Genomic DNA, 24,074 nt, shown 5'->3' on the forward strand with positions numbered 1-24,074 from the left:
AACAGACAAGTAATGTCATGTTAGGTTGCCTTTACCCTCCAGGGCAAATATACCATGTAAACCAGGCATACAAATCATTTCCGGCAGGCCTACTATCTGGTAATGCCAGAACTGCAGCTCAGGCAGAGGTTTTATAATGTCATATGACTCATTAGTCAGTTTAAGACTAGCATTGTAAGAGCTTTTGAATGAATGCTCAACCTAATTAGGAACACAATAAGATCACATACGATCTTTAAAAGATTGCAAGATTTAGCATTCGGTTTGCATATGCACAGACAACTTTTTCCTACTGTCCTTCCTTCCAATGCTTTGCAAAGATTTCTCTCTCCCTCGGTGGCATGGGCCTGTGGTTTGTGCTTCACTGTCGCCATCTAGTGTTCAAAACGTCTTTTGTCAGATTTTTTGTCTGACACCTCCTTGAAATCATGTGGCGTATCATGTGATAGTAAACAGGAATTGAAATGGACCAGCGCAACAATTAGCTCTACGAGCCCCATAGCTCGCTTTTAAACCTAAAGGTAAGCGTGACAATTTGTGTAAGATTTGACATTGTGCACGGAAGATGCTGACACGACTGATGTTGATACGATAGAATATTTACAGCGTTTGTGGTGGAGACGGTTCAGATAGTTCGTCTCTTCCATTCCCATCATACCCATGACCTCACCGTCGCTCAGATCAGATGATAGTATGGCTCAGAGTGTCCAGCTAACGGGGAAACTTGGGATAGTGAAGTTATAAAAACGTGGTTTATAATTATACGCCTTGTTTTAACCCGTGTAGTCCGTCTCCCCCGCTGGGAGTGTGCAGGAATCCCGAATTGCAGAGTGGGGCTCGTTCTTCTTCCTCCTCCGCCATGGTGGATTTTCTTGCGGAGAATAATCTGTGCGGCCAAGCCATCCTGAGGATAGTGTCCCGGGGAAACGCGATCATCGCCGAGCTCCTCCGCCTCTCCGAGTTCATCCCTGCAGTGTTCAGGCTCAGGGACAAGAGTGACCAGCAGAAATATGGAGACATCATCTGCGACTTCAGCTATTTCAAGGTGCATTTTGGGGGGGATTGTCTTTCACTGGAGACCACAGTGGCATGGGATCATCATTTGTGGTGGTATTTAATTTACACAAATAAATATGCACACAGTCAATGTTTAAATCTAAAGTGATGTAGTCACTATTGGCATGATGGATTAAAAAAAATGTTTTCATCCATCTCATAGGGTCCAGAGTACTATGAGGGTAAACTGGAAGCTAAACCAGAGCTTCAGGACCTAGATGAAGAGTTCAGAGAAAACAACATTGAAATACTTTCGCGCTTCTACCTGGCCTTTGAGAGTGTCCACAAATATACTGTTGATCTGATCAGGTAACGTTCATAAAAATCCCAACACACCTGTCTTACAATATAACGTATAGCACGGCACCATGCTTTAATATGACAAAATTACAAAAATTTTCACACCAGGTACTTGGATGATCTGTATGAAGGTGTGTACATTCAGCAGACCCTGGAAACTGTGCTACTGAATGAAGATGGAAAACAGCTCCTGGTAAATGACCTCTAATCAATAAATGACCAGCAATCAGTAAATGACCTCTAATATTGTACTGTTTTATACCTTTTGAAAAAGGAAAACAAATAAAGCCCATCCAGAATAATGTCAGCAACTCTGTGATGACCCACAGTGATTTATTCCAGATGCACAAACATACTGTATGTCATAAATAACTGGGTAGCATTTCAGAATGTAGAATGTGTCATTGGGTCTTACAACTTCTGCAGAGGAAAGAATGACCTGATGTGCTGTTTCTCGTTCCGACTAGTGTGAAGCCCTGTATCTCTATGGAGTCATGCTGTTGGTCATTGACCAGAAGATCGAAGGAGAAGTCAGAGAGCGGATGCTGGTGTCCTATTACAGATACAGGTGACACTATGAACAACACATTTGCTATTCTCTATTCGGCGGTGGCAATGCTTCCATGTATTTCATGTTCACTCTTATCCCCTCTCAGGCTGTGTGTGTAGCTTAAGTGCAACCAGATATAAACATTTAATCCCATTGATTTTTTTGGGGGTTGACAGTGCTGCTCGCTCCACTGCAGACTCCAATCTGGATGACATCTGTAAACTCCTCCGCAGTACCGGCTACTCCAGTCAACCTGGGGCCAAACGCCCGGCCAATTACCCTGAGAGCTACTTCCAGAGAGTGCCTATCAGCACCACCTTCATCAGTATGGTGATTGGACGGCTTCGCTCCGACGATATCTATAACCAGGTAAAACTGTCAGTCTAATCCATGTGGCCCGGATTGATGCTCCCAGGGCATGAATGGAATTTGAAATGCAGTCCTTTTATTCAAGGTGATCGTTGGGACAATAGCCAATCGATATGAAGGCTTATTGGAGCTGTTGGAGCTATTCATTGGCATGGTCATACCATCAACAGATACTTATTGTATGGTATTCTCTTTTCTCCTCTGTCTCTCAACCTTTCTTATATATGTCCATCAGGTTTCTGCGTACCCGTTGCCTGAGCACCGTAGCACAGCGTTGGCTAACCAGGCAGCCATGCTCTATGTGTGCCTGTACTTCACCCCCTCTATACTGCACACTCAACAAGCCAAGATGAGAGAGATTGTGGACAAGTACTTTCCTGATAACTGGGTGAGAGATCCGTATTAACATGAAATTGAATGCTAATGAAACAAGTTTTCAGTGCATCTGTTGAAATGATTGTAGTTGTGTCGTATGTATCTCTCACCACGCCTCCAACCATCCCTGCTTGTATGAAGTATCAGGTTATCCACGTTCTTTTACTACAGGTAATCAGTGTCTACATGGGGATCACTGTGAATTTAGTGGATGCCTGGGAGCCTTACAAAGCTGCAAAGATTGCACTCAACTACACTCTGGACTCAGCCAACATCCGTGAGCAGGTACACTGGCCTACAGTCTTATCTACGAACTACCACTAACTTCAAACAAAGCATTCATAGTTATTTTCCCATTTGAGTATAGTATGAACATTTGAGTCCCCTCACATTCCCTCTCACATACTGTATGTGATAACATTCACGCAAAAATAATTGCTACAGTATCTACACCCTACTGCCACATGTTACAATAACCCTCCTCCCTCCTCCTCCTCCTCCCTCCATAGTCCTTCCGCTACGCAGCCAGTCTGGAGACCCTGAAGCCTCAGGTGCAGCAGCTGCTTAAGGAAGGCTTCCTGAGGGAGGAGATTGTCCTGGACAACATCCCCAAGCTGCTCAACTGTCTACGGGACTGCAATGTTGCCATCCGCTGGCTGATGCTCCATACCGCTGAGTCAGGTGAAGATTTGGCGTCACAGAGTGGTTTAAAAAGCAGTTTTCATCATGTATTAAAATTAATATATTGTAGTTAAAATGTAATTACATTTTTTATTTTCTAGCGAATGATCCCTTTAAAAATGTATAGTATATTCAAGCACGTTGGTATGATGCTGAACAGAAAGCCCTAAGCATAATGTGAAGCAATATTATATATTATTTATATATATATTAATATTTCATTATGTTAAACATGTTGCCTTGTAGCCTACGATCCCAACAACAAGCGACTGCGGCAGATCAAAGATCAAGTGATCAACGACTCCAAGTACAACCCCAAGATCCTCTTCCAGTTACTTCTGGATACTGCTCAGTTTGAGTTTACCCTGAAAGAAGTAAGTCTTAACAATATAGACTACTGTAAAAAAAGAAAGAAAAAGAAAGAATCTTCCTTCTTCCAGGGTTCCCACGGGTCCTTGAAATCCATGAATGTTTGTGAATTTGAGAAAAGAAAATCAAGGCCTTAAAAGTTTTTGAAAATCGACATGCGTCATTGAAAGTGCTTGAATTCCCTCTCTCTCTCTCTAAAAAAATATATATAGGTAACATGTAGAAGGGAATAAAACAACCATACTAGTTACTACGGTTAATTAGTTAGATTTGAAAACCGTTCATGGTCATTCCTATTATATACATTCTCATCTAGATCTGTCTCAAACTATGCCGTGGTGGGCCCTTGAATTTGAAGGAATTGAGTCTTGAAAGTCCTTGAAAGGTGCTTGAATTTGATGTTTCAGAAGGTGTGGGAACCCTGTTCTTCTAGCACTACGACTGCCAATGACCCCTGGCCTGAGTATAGATTACTTTTTCATGCTATGACTGGTGGTTGTGATGATTCACCTACATAGTCAAATATATTTGTTGTAAGTCGCTTTGGATAAAGGCGTCTGCTGAAAATGTAAATGTACTGTATATAAAGGCAAAGTCAATTTCAAATAACAAAATGACATGTCTTTGAATATTCTGTTGTCATTACAACATCTGTGTGTCCTTCCAGATGTTCAAGCAGATGCTGGCAGAGAAGCAGATCAAATGGGAGAGTTATAGGACGGAGGGCTCGGAGAGAATGACAGAGCTGGCTGAGGTCTTCTCTGGGGTGAAGCCTCTAACCAGGGTGGAGAAGAATGGTACAGAACAGAACACCAGATGCAGTACAACATGAATCCACCATGAAGGAGTTAGGAGTTAATACAAACTGCAACCAATTCTTTGATTCCCACTGCATGTAAACACATTTATGTGAACTAAATCAACAACATGTTGTTTATTGATGTTAGGATGCAGTAATGTGTTTCTCACTATGCCATACCAACCTACTACAGAACTCTCCTATTACACTGTTGAATGTTGCCCAAGTGTCCTCTGTCACGGATGTGTCTGTTGCTCAAGTGTGTGTTGCTCATGTGTCTATTGCGTATGTGTCTTGCTGAAGTGTGTGTTGCTCATGTGTCTGTTGCTCATGTGTCTGTTGCTGATGTGTGTGTTGCTGATGTGTCTGTTGCTGATGTGTGTGTTGCTCATGTGTCTGTTGCTGTTGCTGTGTCTGTTGCTGATGTGTCTGTTGCTGATGTGTGTGTTGCTGATGTGTCTGTTGCTGATGTGTCTGTTGCTGATGTGTCTGTTGCGTATGTTTTTGTTGCTGATGTGTCTGTTGCGTATGTTTGTGTTGCTGATGTGTCTGTTGCGTATGTTTGTGTCGCTGAAGTGTGTGTTGCTGAAGTGTGTGTTGCTGAAGTGTGTGTCGCTGAAGTGTGTGTCGCTGAAGTGTGTGTTGCTGAAGTGTGTGTTGCTTAAGTCTGTGTTGCTGGTGTGTTCCGCAGAGAATCTGCAGGCCTGGTTCAGGGAGATCTCCAAGCAGATTCAGTCCTTGAACTATGAAGACTCCACAGCTGCAGGGAGGAAGACCGTCCAGCTGATCCAGGCCCTGGTTGAGGTGAGCGACCGGAGATTGAAGAAGGCATTGGGCATGGGTATAATTTTACCTCTGGATAACACTTCAAAATGGCACAAGTAATGTATAAAGTAAAAAATAAGATGCTTCCAGACTGTATCCAGAGACTATTTCAAGTTAGACAGAGTAATTATGAACTCAGAGGAATATGTATGTTTATGAAAACAAAGATTAGAACAAATGCAAAACAAAGATGTATAACAGTTAAAGGAGTTCATTTATGGAATACTTTTGAAAAGGAAATGAAAATGTGTAGTACACTAAAAGGATTTTAAAAATTATTTAAAAATAAGATGATTAACAAGTATAAAACAGAGGTTTAAATATAGTTTTTGTTTGGTATTTTTTGAACTTTTTGTTGACATGCGTAAGTGACATTTTGTTTGTAAAAGTTTCAATGTTTTGATTATGCATTGGGGGGACATGCATACATGTAACAAGGGTAGGCGCAATAAGCCACGGCTTCAGCCTACACCTTTTTGGTCCTGGTGTTATAAATTGTGACTGTGTACATTTTCTTATATCTGTATTGTAAATTGTATAGGGGACCAAAATAAACATTCTCAATCAATCAATCAATCAATCAATCACTTCTACTAAAGTCTAGATTGTTTGTTCAGTTTTGGATGTAGAGCCTTTTGCAGAACCTTGATGTGCTTGACAAAGGTTTGGTGTTGTATTTAGATGCGTTACAGAATCTCCAGTACTAACCCTTGCTGTTAGGTCTTATGTCACTGTGTTACTGGTTCCAGGTGCAAGAGTTCCATCAGCTGGAGTCCAACCTTCAGGTGTGTCAGTTCCTGGCGGACACGCGGAAGTTCCTGCACCAGATGATCCGCACCATCAACATCAAGGAGGAGGTTCTGATCACCATGCAAATTGTTGGTGACCTGTCCTACGCCTGGCAGATCATAGACAGGTACTAAACTCTTTTTGATATAGCCTCTATTTATCTGTACATACCATAACTGTACATAAGCTACCTTAGCTACTGTATACATAGCTCATAACTGTATATACCCCTAAACGACCATACTTGCCATACTGTACCTATCACTATCATTGTCATGTTTTATATCATCATCACCATTTGCACTTCTGGTTAGATGCGAAACTGCATTTTGTTGTCTGGTACTTGTACTCTGCAAAGTTGAATCTAATCTAATCTAAACACCATCAAAGTATTACTAATATACTATAGGTCCATTCTATGAATTCTATTTATACGTCATACACGTTGCCTGACCCAGCTTGTCACGCCACCTATGGCCACCTAAATGATGGATGTTTCTTTGACTATTTCTCACTTGTGCTTTCCACAGCTTCACATCCATGATGCAGGAGAGCATCAGAATGAACCCATCAATGGTGACGAAGCTACGAGCCACATTTCTAAAGGTGAAGTATTCAGCACTCCTACCACTGACCTAAAACCTATGTAGATCAGCTACCCTCACATATATCCATAGAGGACTGGATCAACAAGGGGCTGAAGATGTGCAAATGTGCACTACATGTAATGTTTTGTATTTTTATGCCACCAGTTGGCCTCTGCCCTGGACCTGCCCCTCCTGCGTATCAACCAGGCCAACAGCCCAGACCTGCTCAGTGTCTCCCAGTTCTACTCTGGGGAGCTGGTGGCGTATGTCAGAAAGGTACGGCAGAGGAGTCACCATTTCTACTCCTAGAACTCAAGAAGAAGTGGAGTCAGTGGATCATTACTGATTGTAAAGAACCATGACATTATTTCTTGCATTTCCTCTCTTCCTATAAGGTGTTGCAGATTATTCCTGAGAGCATGTTCACTTCCCTGGCCAAGATCATCAAGCTCCAGATTCATGACATCATGGAGGTGCCCACCCGCCTGGACAAGGACAAGCTGAAGGACTACTCCCAGCTCGGGGCTCGCTATGAGGTCAGACCGGTGTAGGGATACACTCTTAAGTGGATTGGCTGATTAGAGTCATAGCCCTATGTTGTTACAGGATAAAATGCCAAAACGGACTAACATATCTTCCCGATACAATACTGTATATGGAAGCTATGTCACTCACAACTTCTCTTACAGGTTGCCAAACTCACGCATGCAATCTCAATTTTCACTGAAGGAATTCTGATGATGAAGACCACACTTGTTGGCATCATTAAGGTAACTATAGAAGGGTGTTTGTACGACTGTTGTGTTGAGCAATATTTATTTTCAGAATTTACGATGTATGCCTAAATCAATGCACATATCTCATGGTATCATGCTATTGTATCTCTCATGGTGTTACCTCAGGTGGATCCTAAACAGCTTCTCGAAGATGGCATACGGAAAGAGCTGGTGAGAAGAGTGGCGTATGCCCTCCACAAAGGCCTTATCTTCAACCCCAAAGCCAAGGTGACATATCTGACCTTACCATAGCACAACGTCAACCATTTCACAATGCAATTCATTCATCTGACCTTTCTACATATTCTCTATTAATGCATATGAAAACAGTTCACTAATTACACTGAATATGAAATCCCATGATCAACTCAGATTAAACTCATGACTATGAATATTAATTATGCATTTTCTTTCACCTTTTTAAGACTAGCGAGCTGATGCCTAAGCTGAAAGAAATGGCCGCCACCATGGATGGGTTTTACCGGTCATTTGAGTACATTCAGGACTACGTCAGCATCTACGGTCTCAAAATCTGGCAGGAAGAGGTATCACGCATCATCAACTACAACGTGGAGCAGGAATGCAACAGCTTCCTCCGAACAAAGGTTAGTCTCACACATTACATCTGTATTTTACTTAGATTCTCTGTAGTGTTTTCCATTAGAAATCTTAAAACTGCATTTGTTGTAGATCAGCATACAATTGGTTGAACAAAGTGTAAGTCACTTTGAGTTTGTTTGTTCGTTTGTGTGTTAATCAGATCCAGGACTGGCAAAGTGTCTACCAGTCAACCCACATCCCGATCCCCAAATTCTCATCTGTTGATGAGTCGGCCACCTTCATTGGACGACTCTGTAGAGAGATCCTCAGGATCACAGACCCCAGGTAGGTCTCATTGGAAGTAGAAGTCAGAATTGTAGAGTGATGGAAGGTAACGTTGGTGCACTGTGGTTGTACAACATGGCATGATCATTACTATCTTGAAAGAGTTCCTTTTTTTTTCTTCTTGCCTTTGATGAAAATTCTCCAACTTCAGTAGACTACTCACCATGATAGTATTGTTGAACTGTAACAGACTGCGATGCAGATGTTTATCTGACTTAGGGGTGGGCATCGACGATCGATAATTGATCGATAAGGATCTTGGTCGATCACAAAAAAAAACATTTGGTCGATCACAAAAAAAAAAAAAAAAACATTTGGTCGATTTTTGTGATCGACCAAGTGTTTTATTTTGTGATCGACCAAGATCCTTATCGATCAATTATCGATCGTCGATGCCCACCCCTAATTCTGACTCATTTCTTTCAGGGCGACCTGCTACATCGATCAAATGAACACTTGGTATGACATCAGAACACACCAGGAGGTGACCAACAACAGGTTGTTCTCTGAGATCCAAGACACCTTGGGGACCTTTGGGCTGAACGGGCTTGACCGACTCCTGTGTTTCATGATTGTAAAGGAGCTGCAGGTAACTCGATATCAGTTTATTAATGAGTAAACACAGTCATTCTTTAAAAGGCTTTAAAAATGTCTCCATGTAAAAAAAAAAACAAAAAAAAACATTGTAGCATATCTCTGCTCGCTTGTCTAATTGGCATGTGTTATTCTCCCATTAGACCTTCCTGACCATGCTGCAGAAGACCATCCTCAGAGACAGATCTGTAGTGGACGTCTTCAAGGCCATGCTGAGTGCTGTGAATCCAGTGAAGGGCATTGTGGGTATGTATCAAACATGGACAATATCATTGTAATTCTATGGAATCAACAGCTCAATAATGGCTGTGTTGTACTGTCTGTTCAAGTCATGATCATTCCAATTTATTTATTGACTTATTTCTATCTCAGGCAATGCCAGCAAAGTGTACGCCAATGCTATTGCCAAAACACAAAAGATCTGGGGGCCATACTCAGAAGCGATCATGAAGGTACTGTGTTTATTTATTTATTTATCACTTTAGCAACTTAACCACAACATTAATTGCAGTGTGGAAGAGTATGAATTAAACTTCAGTTACGGCTGTTCATTGTCCTGGCGTCACGCTGGTGAAACGAGCTTCACATGGCTGTCAGGACTGCAGTCACTATCTTCTGCTGTAGATTGAAGACCCATCTCTTCAGGCTACATCTTAACTGTCCCTCCTTCTTCATCCCCACTACCCCCCTGTACAGTTTGTCTACTGTAAATAAATTACTTTGTAAAGAAAATCCTTTTCTAGCATTGTGACTGCCAATGGCCCCTGGTCCTACCATCGTTTTCTTTTTGTTATGATGACTGCTGAATAGGTGATTCACTTACTTAGACAAATGTATTTGTTGTAAACTTTGTGAAACTTATTGACCCAGATATATTTGTTTATATAGGTTGGGCAGATGCAGATTCTCAGACAACAGATTGCCAACGAGCTGAACTTCTCCTGCAAGTTTGATTCCAAACACCTTGGGGCTGCACTAGAAAACATCAACAAGTCAGTCCTCTGAGTTGCATGACTGTAATATTTCTACACAAAGGTTTAAAGGATTCTAGCATAAATCAACCTGGCTTGCCTTGATAACGATGCAACATGTCATTTGATAGGTCTTTGCTGGCTGACATTGAAGCCCACTACCAGGACCCTTCCCTGCCTTACCCCAAGGAAGACAACACCCTCCTATATGAAATAACTGCATACCTGGAGGCTGCTGGCATCCACAACCCACTCAACAAGGTATGGAGATACTGCAGAGTACTGTCCCATAACAGAGATCCATTGAAGAATATTGCCACAGTATACATTTGGCTTATTGCTGTTTGTTGTTTGTTTTTGCAGATATACATCACAACCAAGCGCCTACCCTACTTCCCCATTGTGAATTTCCTCTTCATCATTGCTCAGTTGCCCAAACTGCAGTACAGCAAGAATCAAGGTGATTCTAATGTGTTCACAAAGTGATATTTATTTTCACTGCCTTATTGATGTTTGTTTATGGATATTTCTTTTTTATTATTTATATTTTATAATTATAATGGGAATTGCATTGGTGTTGTCTCCTTTTTGATTGTGTATGCATCTTTATTTGTGTCCAGGGATGACCTGCAGGAGAGCTGCAGACCCAGTTGACTGGCCACCGTTAGTCCTGGGCCTGCTCACCTTGCTCAAGCAGTTCCACTCCAGATATACAGAGCAGTTCTTGTCTCTCATTGGTCAATTCATCCGCTCCATAATGGAGCAGTGTACCAGGTACTGTGACCTTGTGGATAATGATAAAAAGCTCATTTCAAGTAAATTACATAAATGACATGATTAAATACATCTTTGATTATATGCATTTATGATTTGCTAACCATTGTAGTTTCATATTCTGCCATTGCAGTCAGAGGATTCCAGACATGCCGTCAGATGTGGTGGGAGCGTTGATGTTCCTCGAGGACTATGTGCGGTACACCAAACTGCCCCGCAAGGTAGGAAATCAACAGAACATATGAAAACATTTATATTCTCTGGAATATTCCATTGTTTAACAAATAATTTGTTTTGTTTTGTTGTTTTTATATCTTCAAAGGTTGCTGAAGCCCACGTGCCCAGTTTCATCTTTGACGAGTTCAGGACAGTCCTGTGAAAACCTGGAAAGCTTGACTATTTGTTTGTAGTTAAACTCTTCAATACTTTGACCTATAATGTCTTAATGCACTAATACAACTGTAAATAGTTAGACATTTTTAATAACGTCATGTGTTGCCAACTCTGTGTACTGTCACTTTGTGGTATGCCATATTGCTTCAAGCAACGCAACATGTTTTAATAAATCTAATGATTCATATTTTGTGGATTGATTTTGAGTTCTGATGTAATATAGTATATGATTATTTGTGGTATCTATAATATTTGTATAGTATTGCCCCAAAAGGGTTTGTAATTGTGCTAACATCCCAATTACCTTGATGAAATAGTATTGTCCCAGAATAATGGAATATATCAAATCAATATTTTTCAATAATTTCAATTAATCTCTGGTACCAACTCTCTGGTCGCCACACCTAATTAGCATATAATGACAGATTTCAATTAAATAATGTTTTCTATCCATTTCCACAAGGCTTTAAAGGCTAAATTATAATGTATACTCTGACTGTAACTCAGTGGCTCTTTCTCACCCATTGTTGGGAGTTGAGACACGATATGTTTAGGGGCACAAGCGACTGAAAATGACAGAGCAAGTCACAAATATTATTTATAATATGAAAATGTACATTATTGTGCACATCAAGTTGCGTACCCCTCAAACAAATCAATCCAAGCCAATACATTACAATAAGCATGATCAGATTCCTGCTTGATATCTGAAGTCTTTACTGACTTAATGTGAAAGTTGTGACAGCAAAGTAATGCCATTCTCTTCAGCTAGGACCAGAAATGGTGCATGGGTAGGCTGATTGGTGATTTGGTGACAAATGAATAATATAGGCACTTCCTACTCCTCTATATTGCTCTTGAATGGCTGGAAATTCACCATGACTTTCAACTAATCAACTAAATTGGTGCGCGTGACTCATTATTACGCACGGCATCAGCACGGCGGCTCCATGGAAACAGTTGATCTCGGGACATTATGACAGTTTGACAGAACGTTAAAACAACAACAGAATTGTACAAATCCTCAGTTACTTTACTGCTGGAAAGCGGTGAGACCGTCTGGTTAAGACGGTCAACTAAAACGAAACAGTGAGATTTGGTGAAAGTCCCCTGTGATATCAAGTAAGTACAGCCGGACAATGGCAATCTGGACATCTGGCTCGCAGACAGAGTCGTCTTCATTCGGTAAGTTAAAAAAAGATAGTCTGGCGACTCCGTCCAGTTTAAATCATTTGTAGCCAAACAATTTTGAGCTATGGAGCACTGTATGAAAGGGCATTATTCCTCACTGGTCTGCACCAGAATGGCATTTAATAAATGTTCTTCCACATGTTTTTAGTCGGAGAAGCAGAGACAGTAATCTGCTGAATGAATAAGAAAGGAGGATCTTCACTGATCTTCTCAACTGAACTGATTGAGGTAGAGGTATAGAACACTGCACTGATTTAGCCGATCACATGTGATCCAGTAAGAACTGGGTAAGTACCAAGTACAGTACAGTAAGGACCAATGTAAGTATAAATGTAATGTGTCTGGTGAACAGGATGGTTAGGCATACTGTACTCCTGGTTAAATAGCATGTTGGGTATATGTGGGGTGTTTTTCTGTTGTTTATTTGTTATATTTGTAAATTGTTTATTTACCGCATTATAACATGTGTAACACATACTGTTATTAGTTGTTGCTACCCTGCTGTAAGTAAAGTGTAACAAATGAGTAACATATGCACTTACAATAAATTGATTTCTGAAGTCTGGATTTTTCTTTAGTGACATTGATGGAATGGGTCGAAAGCGAGGTCTAATTTTGAATCTAAAGCGGCGTCTTAGCCAATGTTGCTTGCTCTTTACTGGCACCATACAACGTGCACTATCTGAACTCCATAGGACACATATAATTAAACCTACAGAAAGATTTTATATTAAAGATAAATGTGACATTTTGAGTCGCATGATGTCGCCGCCACTAATTAGCATATAATTACATATTTCACTTAAATAATGTTTTCTATCCATTTCCACAAGGCTTTAAAGACTAAATCATAATGTATATATACTTTATGAGCCTTAAATGACAAGGTGGATTGAGCTTTCAGTTGTATCACCAACTGTAAACTCAATGCCTGTAACTGTAACACTGTAACTGTAAACTCACTAGCTGTAAATGTAACACTGTAACTGTAAACTCAGTGTCTGTAACTGTAACTAACTGTAAACTCACTGGCTGTAGCTGTAACACTGCAACTGTAAACTCACTGCCTGTAACTATAACCTCATTGGCTGTAACTGTAAACTCACTGGCTGTAACTGTAAACTCACTGGCTGTAACTGTAAAACTGTAACTGTTATTACTCATTGTTACACTGTTGTAAGTATAGTGTAGTAAAAGAGTAATGATAATGTGTTACATTGCACTTACAATAGTTATTACAGTACACGGTCATTCAACCACTGTAATATATTTTTTTAAAAAATTTTTTATTTGTTTTTCAGATTTTATCCCCTTTTCACCCAATTTGGTAGCCAATTTAACCCAACTTAGCATCCAATTATCCCCTGCCTATTGCGAAGGATCCGCCGCCCGACCCCGTGGCCGGCAGTCCCAGAGGAGGCCGCCAGGCAGACTAGGCTGACTGGCTCCTCGAGCCCAGTACCGTTACTCCAGCACCAGACGGGGGCGGTGTTGCGCGACGGATCCTAGTCCAGAAATACTCCTATACCGCCCTCGGAAGCGGCCGGCCAATATGCCGCTTCCCGTGTGCCTCGGCCATATCTGGATCTGGCGAGCCGGGATACGAACCCCGGCCCCGGTGGGCAGCATGCACTAGCGGCCAGTGCTTAGACCGCTACACCACCGCGGGGCCTCACTGTAATATAGTGTTACCCCAACTTAGAAAGGTCACGAGTCAAATTCTGACTTTGGGATTTAGTTCAAAAACAGCAGTTTGGTTTGACATGTGTTTATTTAACGCGTTATAACATCTAAGTACAGTGTAACAAATACCGTTATTACTTGTTGCTACACTGCTGTAAGTACAGTGTAGCAAAGGAGTAATGACAATAGTATTATTACTCATGGTTACACCGTTGTAAGTATAGTGTAAAGAGTAATAATAACATGTTATATTGCACTTACAATAGTTATTACAGTCATTCAAACTCTTAGTTCAAAAACAACCGTTTGTTTTGACATGTGTTTATTTACCACGTTATAACATCTAAGTACAGTGTAACAAATACTGTTATTACTTGTTGTTACACTGCTGTAATTACAACGTGGCAAAGGAGTAATGACAATATGTTTTACATTGTACTTACAACCGTAATAAAACAGTCAAACACGTTAATATAGTGTTTAACCATAGTTAGAAAGGTCATAGTCATGTTGGAGGAAAAGAGGTCTGAACCATTTGGTTTTCCGTCTGGATCTCACTAAGCTGTTGGATCTTTTAGACTATGTCAAAGTCACTACTGAACCATCTCATGTTGAAGACCAGGACAACTGGATGTGCAGACCTACAAAACCTTTTTGGAACTGTCTAAGATAAAGAGTACAATTAATGGCGCCTCAACTATGCCTTTCCATCTGGACTGTTGACACAATGGAGAAATAACCATGTGTAATACCAAAGAATCATTGCTTGACAGCCAACCCATCTGCATCAAAAGCATATTGTGAGAAGGCTATTATGTGAGTGGAAACAAAATGTTGATTTGTGTCAAACCTCTTCAAGTTTGCCCTCAAGACACAGAACAAGAGCAAGACCCTATGTGATCATTCATTGATATTGGAAGTGGGGTCTCAACCAGAGAACTACAGCATCTTCAAAAAGAAGAAATAATCACCAAGCTAATTAAAAGGAACAAGAAATAACAAGAAATATATTTTTTAAATCAAGAGGAACAACCAAGTCAACCCTCAAGGAATATTTGGAGAAGACTCTTGTGTCAATTCAACATTTCAACTCTTCTGAAGATCAGCATTTTCCCCTTGCCATCTTATTTGGACGATTGTAACATCTTATAATTGGGTAAGTAATAAGGAGATAATCTAAAACTTAAAAAGTACATGTTCAGAGCTCTAGAATAGATTTTATGTTATTCTATAGTTAGATATTTACTCTAAATATATATTATCGAGCTAGCTAGCTTCCTAATTGGGATGAAAGTAGTTATTCAGCTAGAACATTTTTAATGACATTTTACAACTGTATTTACAGACAAGGATACGTACAAATCTCTATCTTTCTTTGTGCAGAAGTGATGGGGGAGGGGGCCGATGGACAGCAGGTGTGTGATTGGGCCAGCCCATGTGTTAGTATAAACGGGGGCCGCCGCTTTTGGGGGGGGGGGGGGTCAGGCGGCCCGACCGGCCCAAAACTAGCGCGGCCCATCTCCCAGCGGGCAGAAAGATTGTATGGCCAGTCCAGCGGTGAGTTGAGTGCACTACTTTAATTTGACAGACAGGTTGAATGGGTTCAAACTTGATATTTCCAGTTGTCTCCATTTTTTGGGCAAAATGTAGTTGACCTGACAGAATTATTACAAACCCCCCTTTTAGAAATGGTAGCTACCCTGACCCACGTGATTTACTTTCACGCGCATTTCTTCAGCTCATGTCATCACATGCAGTCGGGATTCCCAGAGACTTGGTTTGAAGCCGTGTTTCTTTGCAAGTAAGTAACAATAGTGTAATATATATATATATATATACTAATATATCATTTGGTAGTTGACATCGCATTCGATTTGATCCATGTTTCAATTCATATTTATTGTGTACATTTTTGCAGCCAGACAAAGACAGCATTCAAGGGAGCTGAGCTAACAGCTAGCTAGCTTGCTAGGTCAGCTAACATAACAGCATGGATGAATTGGACGACGTCGATTATGTTATATATGTTATGTTATATATACGTTATATATTATGTGTCGATTATATTATGATAGTACTCCTTTTGTGTATTCCTAATGCAACACGGTGTAATACTTCGTGCGGCCACAAAATGCAACACGGTGTAATACTTCGTGCGGCCACAAGATGTGAGCTTCATTATGGGCTCGCCCAAGTGATATTAACATTCTGAATTGAGTTGAGCGCACTACTTTAATTTGACAGACAGGTTGAATGGGTTAAAACTTGATATTTCCAGTTGTCTCCATTTTTGGGGCAACATTTAGTTGACCTGACTCACAAAAATTACTCACAATTTAAAGTAGTGCACTCAATTCAGAATGTTTAATTTTCTCAACTAGTCAAAGAAGATCGAAGCCTCATTAAATTAACTATTTATTACTTCTATTCTAAGATAAGCAAATAACTATGTATTAGTTATATTTATAAATGCTGCCTGCTTTCTTCCTACCTCATCAACATGCATGTGCAACACTGACGATAATGCAGTTTATTTTTGAGGACTTATTTTGAAGAGCCGTCTGACAAGTACGTGTCATTAGCCGGAAGTTAATGCAACAGACGCCTTTCCCGGTATTTTTGTACAGCTTGAGTTAACTGCTATGAAGTTGCACAATCCATCACTTGCACCTCTCTTGTTTCAGGTAAGTTTGATTCCAAAATGTCTCTAAGCGCAGTCAACTCCACGTTGTCCAGTCTGAAGACATGTCAGACTGACATCGGAACGGGTATGGACATTGTGACAAACGTGGCTATGGACCTGATAGAAACCCAGGGTAAGTTTAGAAGCTAACACAGTTAGCCAGCTAACTACAATATGGGATGGTCTGATAACTAGTTCACTTACAGTGAAACATTACCATTGTATGTTTTCTATTGTAAAGTGCTTTGAGTTGCATTTCATGTACGAAAGGCGCTATATAAATAAAGTTTTACTTACTTACTTATAGGGGTGTAACGGATCACCCTCCACGGTTCGGAACGCATGTGTACCGCGGATCAATAGCAAAATCGTTTTTTTTTTTTTTCCCCCCTAACACCAGGGGAGCCACCCCTCCTAAATGTCGTTGTTTGGTACCTGTACTGTAGCAATGACAATAAAGACCATTCATTCATTCAAATGTAACCGGTAGAAAAACAATCATGTGCGCTTTATTCTCACTCTCTGCATGCATACTGAGTTGACAACAACATTCATTCACTCATCTCTGTCCCACTTATATCACGTCATATCACCCGCTAAGCAGCCTGGGTGATTGTGTAAACACACAAAAAAAGTACTCTGTTACGTACTCACTCCACGTGAAGCTGGGAATCCACAGCAACAAGTATCATGGCGAGTGCTACGTTGGCGAACTGGAAAGGCCTCTCTCGTCATTGAAATCACACGTATGGGAGCACTTTGGCTTCCCTGTTACTTATAATAATGATGGAAGGAGGGAGGTCGATAAGAAAGTTACGGTGTGTAGGCATATATATGTTGTTATATATAGATGTTATATATATATGTGATATATATATCAGTTTTGACATCTTGAATGTTGTTTTTTTGTTTCACACATTAAAAGTGGTGTTTTTACAGAATTCAAGGAAAATGTTGTTTTTATTAAAAAATATATATGTTTTGTGTTGATCCGAAAAATGATCCGATCCGTGACTCAAAATCCGTGACACGATCCGATCCGTGAGTTAGGTGATCCGTTACACCCCTACTTACTTACCATTTCCACCACTACCTCAATGGCAAGACCCCTCCATCTATCTCATCTTATCAGCAGTAATCAGGAAGTTGAGATACGCTGCCAACTTCGTCAGTCAAAAAGCTTAGTCTTAGAGATTAGAGTCATAACTGTTGATTACAGATTTTAAATAATGTAGTTGTGTATAGGAGCCGAAGACAATGCTGGTCTCAAGAAACTGGAGGTGAGGATGCTGGAATGTGCCAAACTGGACAGAGAGATCAACTGCTTTGTTGGGGTGGTCGAGCAGATTACTGCAGAAGTGAGTATAGGCTCTTCCCTCACATTATGTCAATGTTCATTAGCTATTAAATAATTTTATAATTTTGCCATTTAGCAGACGCTTTTATCCAAAGCGACTTACAATTACGAATTACAGGGACAGTCCCCCTGGAGTAACTGAGGGCTAAGTGCCTTACTCAAGGGCACACTAGTAGTGGTGTGGTTTCAGGCAGGATTTGAACTCACAACCTTCCGATCGGAAGTCCAACACACTATCCACTAGACCACCACTAACCCCCTAGGGTAATAATTGTTGTTTATAATAACTGAAAAGTATGTAATCTAGCACTTTTACAAAATTATATTATCTAGTAATCTATTACATCATTCACTCAGTATCAGTTGTCGATGTAATGTTTTGGTAGTGTACATACTGTACATATTGTATTATTGTTTAACAGGCATGTATTTAGACGCCTCACTAAAGTCCTGTTCACGCCTCATCACTTTTGCCTGAGAAGGATCACTGGGTGCTGAATGCTTATTTGAACTTGGTTGTGATGATCACTTGATTCCATGAACATGATACACATTTATTTTTCTGTTATGTTATGATGCCTGTTTGGAATAATTGGAAATATTGCTGTATATAATATGTCAACTGTTTGAAATATTCAAATGAAAAAAATGAAAATGTAATAATGTAAATCCGCTAAGAAACCTCTGACTAGATTGGAAACTAGTTGCCCATTCAAATGCATGAGCCAACAGTAACATGAAGACATTAGTTACAGTACCATTGTAATTTTCTCCATTTTTTCTCCTCTTGAAACCCCTTCTATATTCTCTCACACCTGTTCTGACCTCTGACCTCATCCTGCTCCTGCATCTCTCTCCTCCTCCTTTTCTCTCTCCTCCTCTCCTCCTCCCTTTCTCTATTTTCCTGTCTCGTCTCCTCCTTCTCTTTTCTTCTATCGCTTCTCTATTCTCATCCCCTGCTCTCTATCCCCTTGTCCTCTTTCTGCTCCTCCTCTGTATATATTCTTCTTCCTGCTCTTCTTCTTCCTCTCCATCTCCTCTCCCTCTTCTTCTGCTCTCTTCCTCTGTTCCTCCTTTTCTTTTTCTGCTTTGTCCTCCTAATTTCTCTCTCTTTCTCACTTGCTTTCTCCTCCCTTTCTTTGATCCTCCCTCCTACACTTCGCTGATCCTGCTACTCTATTCCTCTCCTCTTTTTTCTCCCCCTCCCCTGTCAATCCTCTCTCTCGTCCTCCTCCTCTTCCTCTCCTTTTTCTCTCTCAGGATGACTCCCCGGTTCCAGTGATCTCTGACACTCAGGCTTTGAGCGTAGCTGTGTCATCGGGGGGCGGGGCAGGAAGTGGCAGCGATGACGAGGGGTCAGGCAAGGCCCAACCCAAACGCCTTTATGTCTCCAACATCCCCTTCCGTTTCAGAGACCCAGACCTCAGACAGATGTTTGGGGTAAGAGACAACAGCACCCAGACATCTAAAGAGACTTGGCCTTCTACGCATTTGTACAGAACAGGCTAGGCTGACTCAGTAACATCAGACAGACATCAGACACAGCAGTTCCTTCCCATGAGGCGTCATTGCTTAGAACCTCTATCGTAATAATGTATTCTGGTATTTTACAGCAATTTGGCAAGATACTAGATGTGGAGATCATCTTCAACGAGAGGGGGTCCAAGGTGAGTGGTCAACTAGTTGTAAACAACTAAGAATGTAGGCATGCACACACTCCATTCTGATGTTGTTGACTAACAGAAAGTTAGTTCACCCGTTAACCCTCTCCCCCCCTCCCCTTCCCATGTGTCCCCAGCACTACCTTAATTAGGCCCCTATACTTTCTTCTATTTACCTTTTGTTTCTTTGTATTATTACTACTCAATCTTTTCAGTTTGTAAAGCGTCTTTGAGTGTCAAGAAAAGCGCTATATAAGTCTAATGTATTATTATTAGTATTATTAGTATTATTAGTATTATTAGTATTATTAGTATTATATTTATGATTTGAAAAACGTGACCCTTCTGTGTTCTGTCTTGCAGGGCTTTGGGTTCGTGACCTTTGAGAGTGCAATGGAGGCGGACCGAGCAAGGGAAAAACTGAATGGAACCATCGTTGAAGGGAGGAAGATTGAGGTGAGAGAGGAGAGAGGAGAGATACTCTGCCATCACAATTTTTTTGTCTAACTATAGTATGTGTAATTAATATTAATTAAGGGCTTTGAGTCTGAAGATACTGCCTTTTCTCTTCTCTTCAGGTGAACAACGCTACAGCTAGAGTAGGCACCAAGAAGCCCCAAACCCCTCTTGATAGCGGTGAGGTATCAAGTAAGATAACCCTTCAAATAATTTGGGGCACATTTCATGGATTGTGGAAAGGTTTCAGTTAAATTTTTACAATAGTAGCTGTGGCTGTTGGATTGATTCTCTCTCTCTCTCTCTCTCTCTCTCTCTCTCTCTCTCTCTCTCTCTCTCTCTCTCTCTCTCTCTCTCTCTCTGTAGCTTCTGGATGGAAGATCAACCCTGTCATGGGAGCAATGGGAGGAATGGGAGGAATGTACACACCTGAACTTTACACTGGTGAGTATTTCCATGTCTGGTGGTATGTCCTATATACATATACTGTATATACTGCAGTTACATTACCAGTCATGTTTTCTTCACAACTACTACTGTCTCTACTACTACTTACTACCCACTACCACTCACCAATAGTGCAGCCTCTCCCCCTCTATCTATTAAACACATTCATTCATGACCTCTCTCTCAGACTTTCTCTCAGACTTTCTCTCAGACTTCCCTTACCCTGTAGCCGCTCCTACACTGGCCTATCGAGGCTCTCCTCTGCGCGGGCGGGGCCGGGCTGTCTACAACACGATTCGATCTGCTGCTGCAGCCACACCCACTGCTATGCCTGCCTACCCTGGGTAAGACATTTTTGTGGGGATGGAATGTGTTACATTATGGATGAAAAAATGTGTCAACTTTATTTTCCACTAATGATGAAATTGATGATGGTTATTTCTCCCTTTTCAGTGTGGTATACCAAGATCAATTATATGGTGCAGAAGTCTATGTAAGTGCTCTCCATTCCAATTTTTTTAAATGAAAATGATCCTGCCGTCGTAATGTTTGCAGGCCGTCTTGTGTTCATGCTCAAAGATCAAGATCGCTGACTAGGGAAGTTAAGTATTTACATTTCTGTCCAATCAGGGTGGCTATCCTGCTGCTGCCTACAGAATGGCCCAAGCCGCATCTCCTGCCACAGCAACCTATAGTGACGGGTGAGCAGAAAAAACGTGTTGTGTATAATTATATTAGAATTATATTATTACATTGATTGATTGATTGATTGATTGATTGATATCTGTCAACCAGGTACGGACGAGTTTATACCACTACTACTACTACTACTACTACCGATCCCTACCATCACTCAGTAGGACCGACAACAACGTATGGTGTCGGAACAATGGTGAGTAACAAATCTGCCTATAAACCCTGTAGAAAGTGAACCAGAACGCAGCCGTGTGAAATTCCAGTGCTTCCTCCTCTGTGGACCGCACTGGCCAAAATGGCTGCCACAGTGAACCTGTAGTTCATGGGCCCCACGTTCCTTCAACATGGACACTGGGGATACATTTGTACTACATACACATTGTATTTAGTAAGTGATCACCTTCAAAAAAAAGAAAATGAACCAGAATTGAACACTACCAATGTCTTATTGAGTGTGTGTTTTACGTCCTGTGCAGCCTTGGGTGTTTCATTATTTGAGTTTCCACTATATTACAGCCACCATACCATTACATTTACCAGGGGTGTGACCAGGATTGACCGACAGTATACTGTTTCACAATGAGATTCAAAAAGATGTATAAGATGTACAATAAGATGTTGTTATTGTGTTTTGTGTTGCACTTGTTTTTTAGGCCAGTTTGTACAGAGGAGGATACAACCGCTTCACCCCTTACTGAGCCGATACTCAATGGGAGCGAGGAAGCCGCCCTAGGACTCGTTTGGGATAAGTTATGACATCATAATCAAGCTCTGGAGATTGTGTTACTTCCTGTCCCATCCCAACGTCCTCCCCTCAGAGACTTTAAAAAACAACAAACTGTACCTGTAAATACTGTAGAGAGAATTCAGAGAATACGCACAATTTATAGGATTTAAGAATATAAAGATTTGTGCCTCCATAGCTGCCTCATACCGTGACGTTATAGAATTATAAGGTTCTATCTCCATTTTTGTCAAAATTTAGTTTTTTACATAATCTGATCCATTAGGTGTTTATTAATGCCTGTGTGGTGTTATTAAAAAGTTGACATTTTTGATTTAGTAATTAAAATAAAATACAAAGGTTTCATCTCACAAAACATAATGGAAGGTATAAACTTTGACGCTCAATATCTCTGAACTATCCTAGACGGAGATAGAACCTTATAATTCTAAGCTCACGATTGGCTGTTGATAACAAAACAATTGAACAATGTCATCAGTTGGTATGTGTTTGTTTTGTATATAGGGGACATTTTAACGTCTAATTGTCTGACAATCTTCATGGTGCAATATAACAAGTGGCACAACAATACTGGATTCTCTATAACCTTTGTAAACATGTTTTCAGTCAATGTCTGAGCTTTGTCATATTGTAGAATACAATGACATTTTATACAGAGGACTTATTTTTGATGACACTGGTTTTGTCAAAGATGTAGCTGTCACAGGACAGTCCTGTGAAAACCTGGATGAAAGCTTGACTATTTGTTTGTAGTTAAACTCTTCAATACTTTGACCAATAATGTCTTAATGCACTAATACAACTGTAAATAGTTAGACATTTTTATTAACGTCATGTGTTGCCAACTCTGTGTACTGTCACTTTGTGGTATGCCATATTGCTTCAAGCAACGCAACATGTTTTAATAAATCTAATGATTCATATTTTGTGGATTGATTTTGAGTTCTGATGTAATATAGTATGTGTAAGAGCCAGATATGGTCCTGTCATATGTGTGGTAATTCACTGTGTGGGCATGGGGTGGCGCTGTCACAATACCTGAGGCAGGTCTTTATAAGGTAGTACAATTGTTGTTATCGTCAGGTGTTGACCCCGGAAGGGCAAATAGGTTTGACCGCAAGGGCGCTGAGTTTGTGATTGTTATTGTTTTATACCAGTGATTAAGCCATTTGGAATGTGGCACTTAGTAATGCAATAAAGGTTTTTTTATGCAGCAAACCAATGACTACGGATCGTGTATAACCAACAGAACACATCAAACTAGAACGCACGGCGCGTCAACCAGAGTCCGCGGGTTAGCATCTCAGTAGCCCAGTATTAGACTGTGCTCCTTTAACATAGTATATGATTATTTGTGGTATCTATAATATTTGTATAGTATTGCCCCAAAAGGGTTTGTAATTGTGCTAACATCCCAATTACCTTGATGAAATAGTATTGTCCCAGAATAATGGAATATATCAAATCAATATTTTTCAATAATTTCAATTCATCTCTGGTACCAACTCTCTGGTCGCCGCACCTAATTAGCATATAATGACAGATTTCACTTAAATAATGTTTTCTATTGTCGTATATTTTCTACTATATATATCCTATTTTCTAGTGTTGTGCAATGGCTCTTGTAATCTGACCAGCCCCTCGGACTTGGGGCCGTGGTGACATCACAGGGGACGGCCCTCATGGCCATCTGGATAAGGTGATAGGCTATGACCTGTGACTGTATTTGCATATTGTGGATGGATAGGGTTGAGACCCAAGGGGGGCTCTCTTGACCAGCGGATCTCAGCAGAGGAGGACAGACACAAGGCTCCAGCTGTTGGTATACGTATACCCTGTTTCTGTACTTTAATTAAATCATCTTAAACTCAATAACTGTTCTTTGATTCGTAACCAATAAGAGAAATACACGACATTGATGGCGAGCAAGCAACGGAGATAATATAGCTTAATTTACAGTATTTTGCAAACTTCAATCTAACGAAGAAGGTAGGTTTTTGCAGAGACCTCTCTCTCTAGTCGATTGGTGTGTTCAAAATAGACTGTAAATCTCAGATAAGTT

General features: G+C 40.6%; 2 protein-coding genes across 2 annotated transcripts; both read left to right on the forward strand.

Annotated features, from left to right (window-relative positions):
- The first annotated feature begins 453 nt into the window (after nt 1-453).
- On the forward strand, nt 454-11,247 carry washc5 (WASH complex subunit 5). Its single transcript, XM_080540103.1, has 29 exons — nt 454-521; nt 787-1,045; nt 1,220-1,365; nt 1,465-1,549; nt 1,824-1,924; nt 2,083-2,275; nt 2,511-2,663; nt 2,822-2,935; nt 3,160-3,331; nt 3,578-3,705; nt 4,368-4,497; nt 5,191-5,303; nt 6,074-6,240; nt 6,644-6,719; nt 6,866-6,976; nt 7,096-7,236; nt 7,390-7,470; nt 7,603-7,704; nt 7,902-8,081; nt 8,237-8,361; nt 8,788-8,950; nt 9,099-9,201; nt 9,328-9,407; nt 9,844-9,947; nt 10,058-10,187; nt 10,290-10,386; nt 10,547-10,700; nt 10,834-10,921; nt 11,023-11,247. Exons 2-29 carry the CDS (start codon nt 860-862, stop codon nt 11,077-11,079), a joined length of 3,480 nt encoding a protein of 1,159 aa, XP_080396229.1. The 5' UTR covers nt 454-521; nt 787-859; the 3' UTR covers nt 11,080-11,247.
- A 5,421-nt stretch (nt 11,248-16,668) lies between these two features.
- Nucleotides 16,669-21,965, forward strand: LOC308166698 (RNA binding protein fox-1 homolog 1-like; the record flags this gene model as incomplete). The annotated part of the gene is made up of 12 exons (XM_080541023.1): nt 16,669-16,783; nt 17,896-18,008; nt 19,268-19,447; nt 19,621-19,674; nt 20,032-20,124; nt 20,247-20,316; nt 20,491-20,568; nt 20,771-20,915; nt 21,025-21,064; nt 21,202-21,272; nt 21,367-21,463; nt 21,921-21,965. The coding sequence occupies 12 exons, from the start codon at nt 16,669-16,671 to the stop codon at nt 21,963-21,965; spliced, it is 1,101 nt and encodes a 366-aa protein (XP_080397149.1).
- Between the last annotated feature and the right edge of the window lie 2,109 nt (nt 21,966-24,074).

Source organism: Nansenia antarctica, assembly GCF_963989245.1.
Source record: "Nansenia antarctica genome assembly, chromosome: 10".
NCBI lineage: Eukaryota > Metazoa > Chordata > Actinopteri > Argentiniformes > Microstomatidae > Nansenia > Nansenia antarctica.

What these genes read in the sequence shown, in the direction of transcription:
- washc5 (XM_080540103.1), top strand. Translation starts at nt 860, where the DNA reads ATGGTGGATTTTCTTGCGGAGAATAATCTGTGCGGCCAAGCCATCCTG. An exon ending in ACAGCTTCCTCCGAACAAAG is followed by an intron (nt 8,082 to 8,236) that starts GTTAGTCTCACA and finishes TGTGTTAATCAG; the next exon opens with ATCCAGGACTGGCAAAGTGT. An exon ending in GCACTAGAAAACATCAACAA is followed by an intron (nt 9,948 to 10,057) that starts GTCAGTCCTCTG and finishes GTCATTTGATAG; the next exon opens with GTCTTTGCTGGCTGACATTG.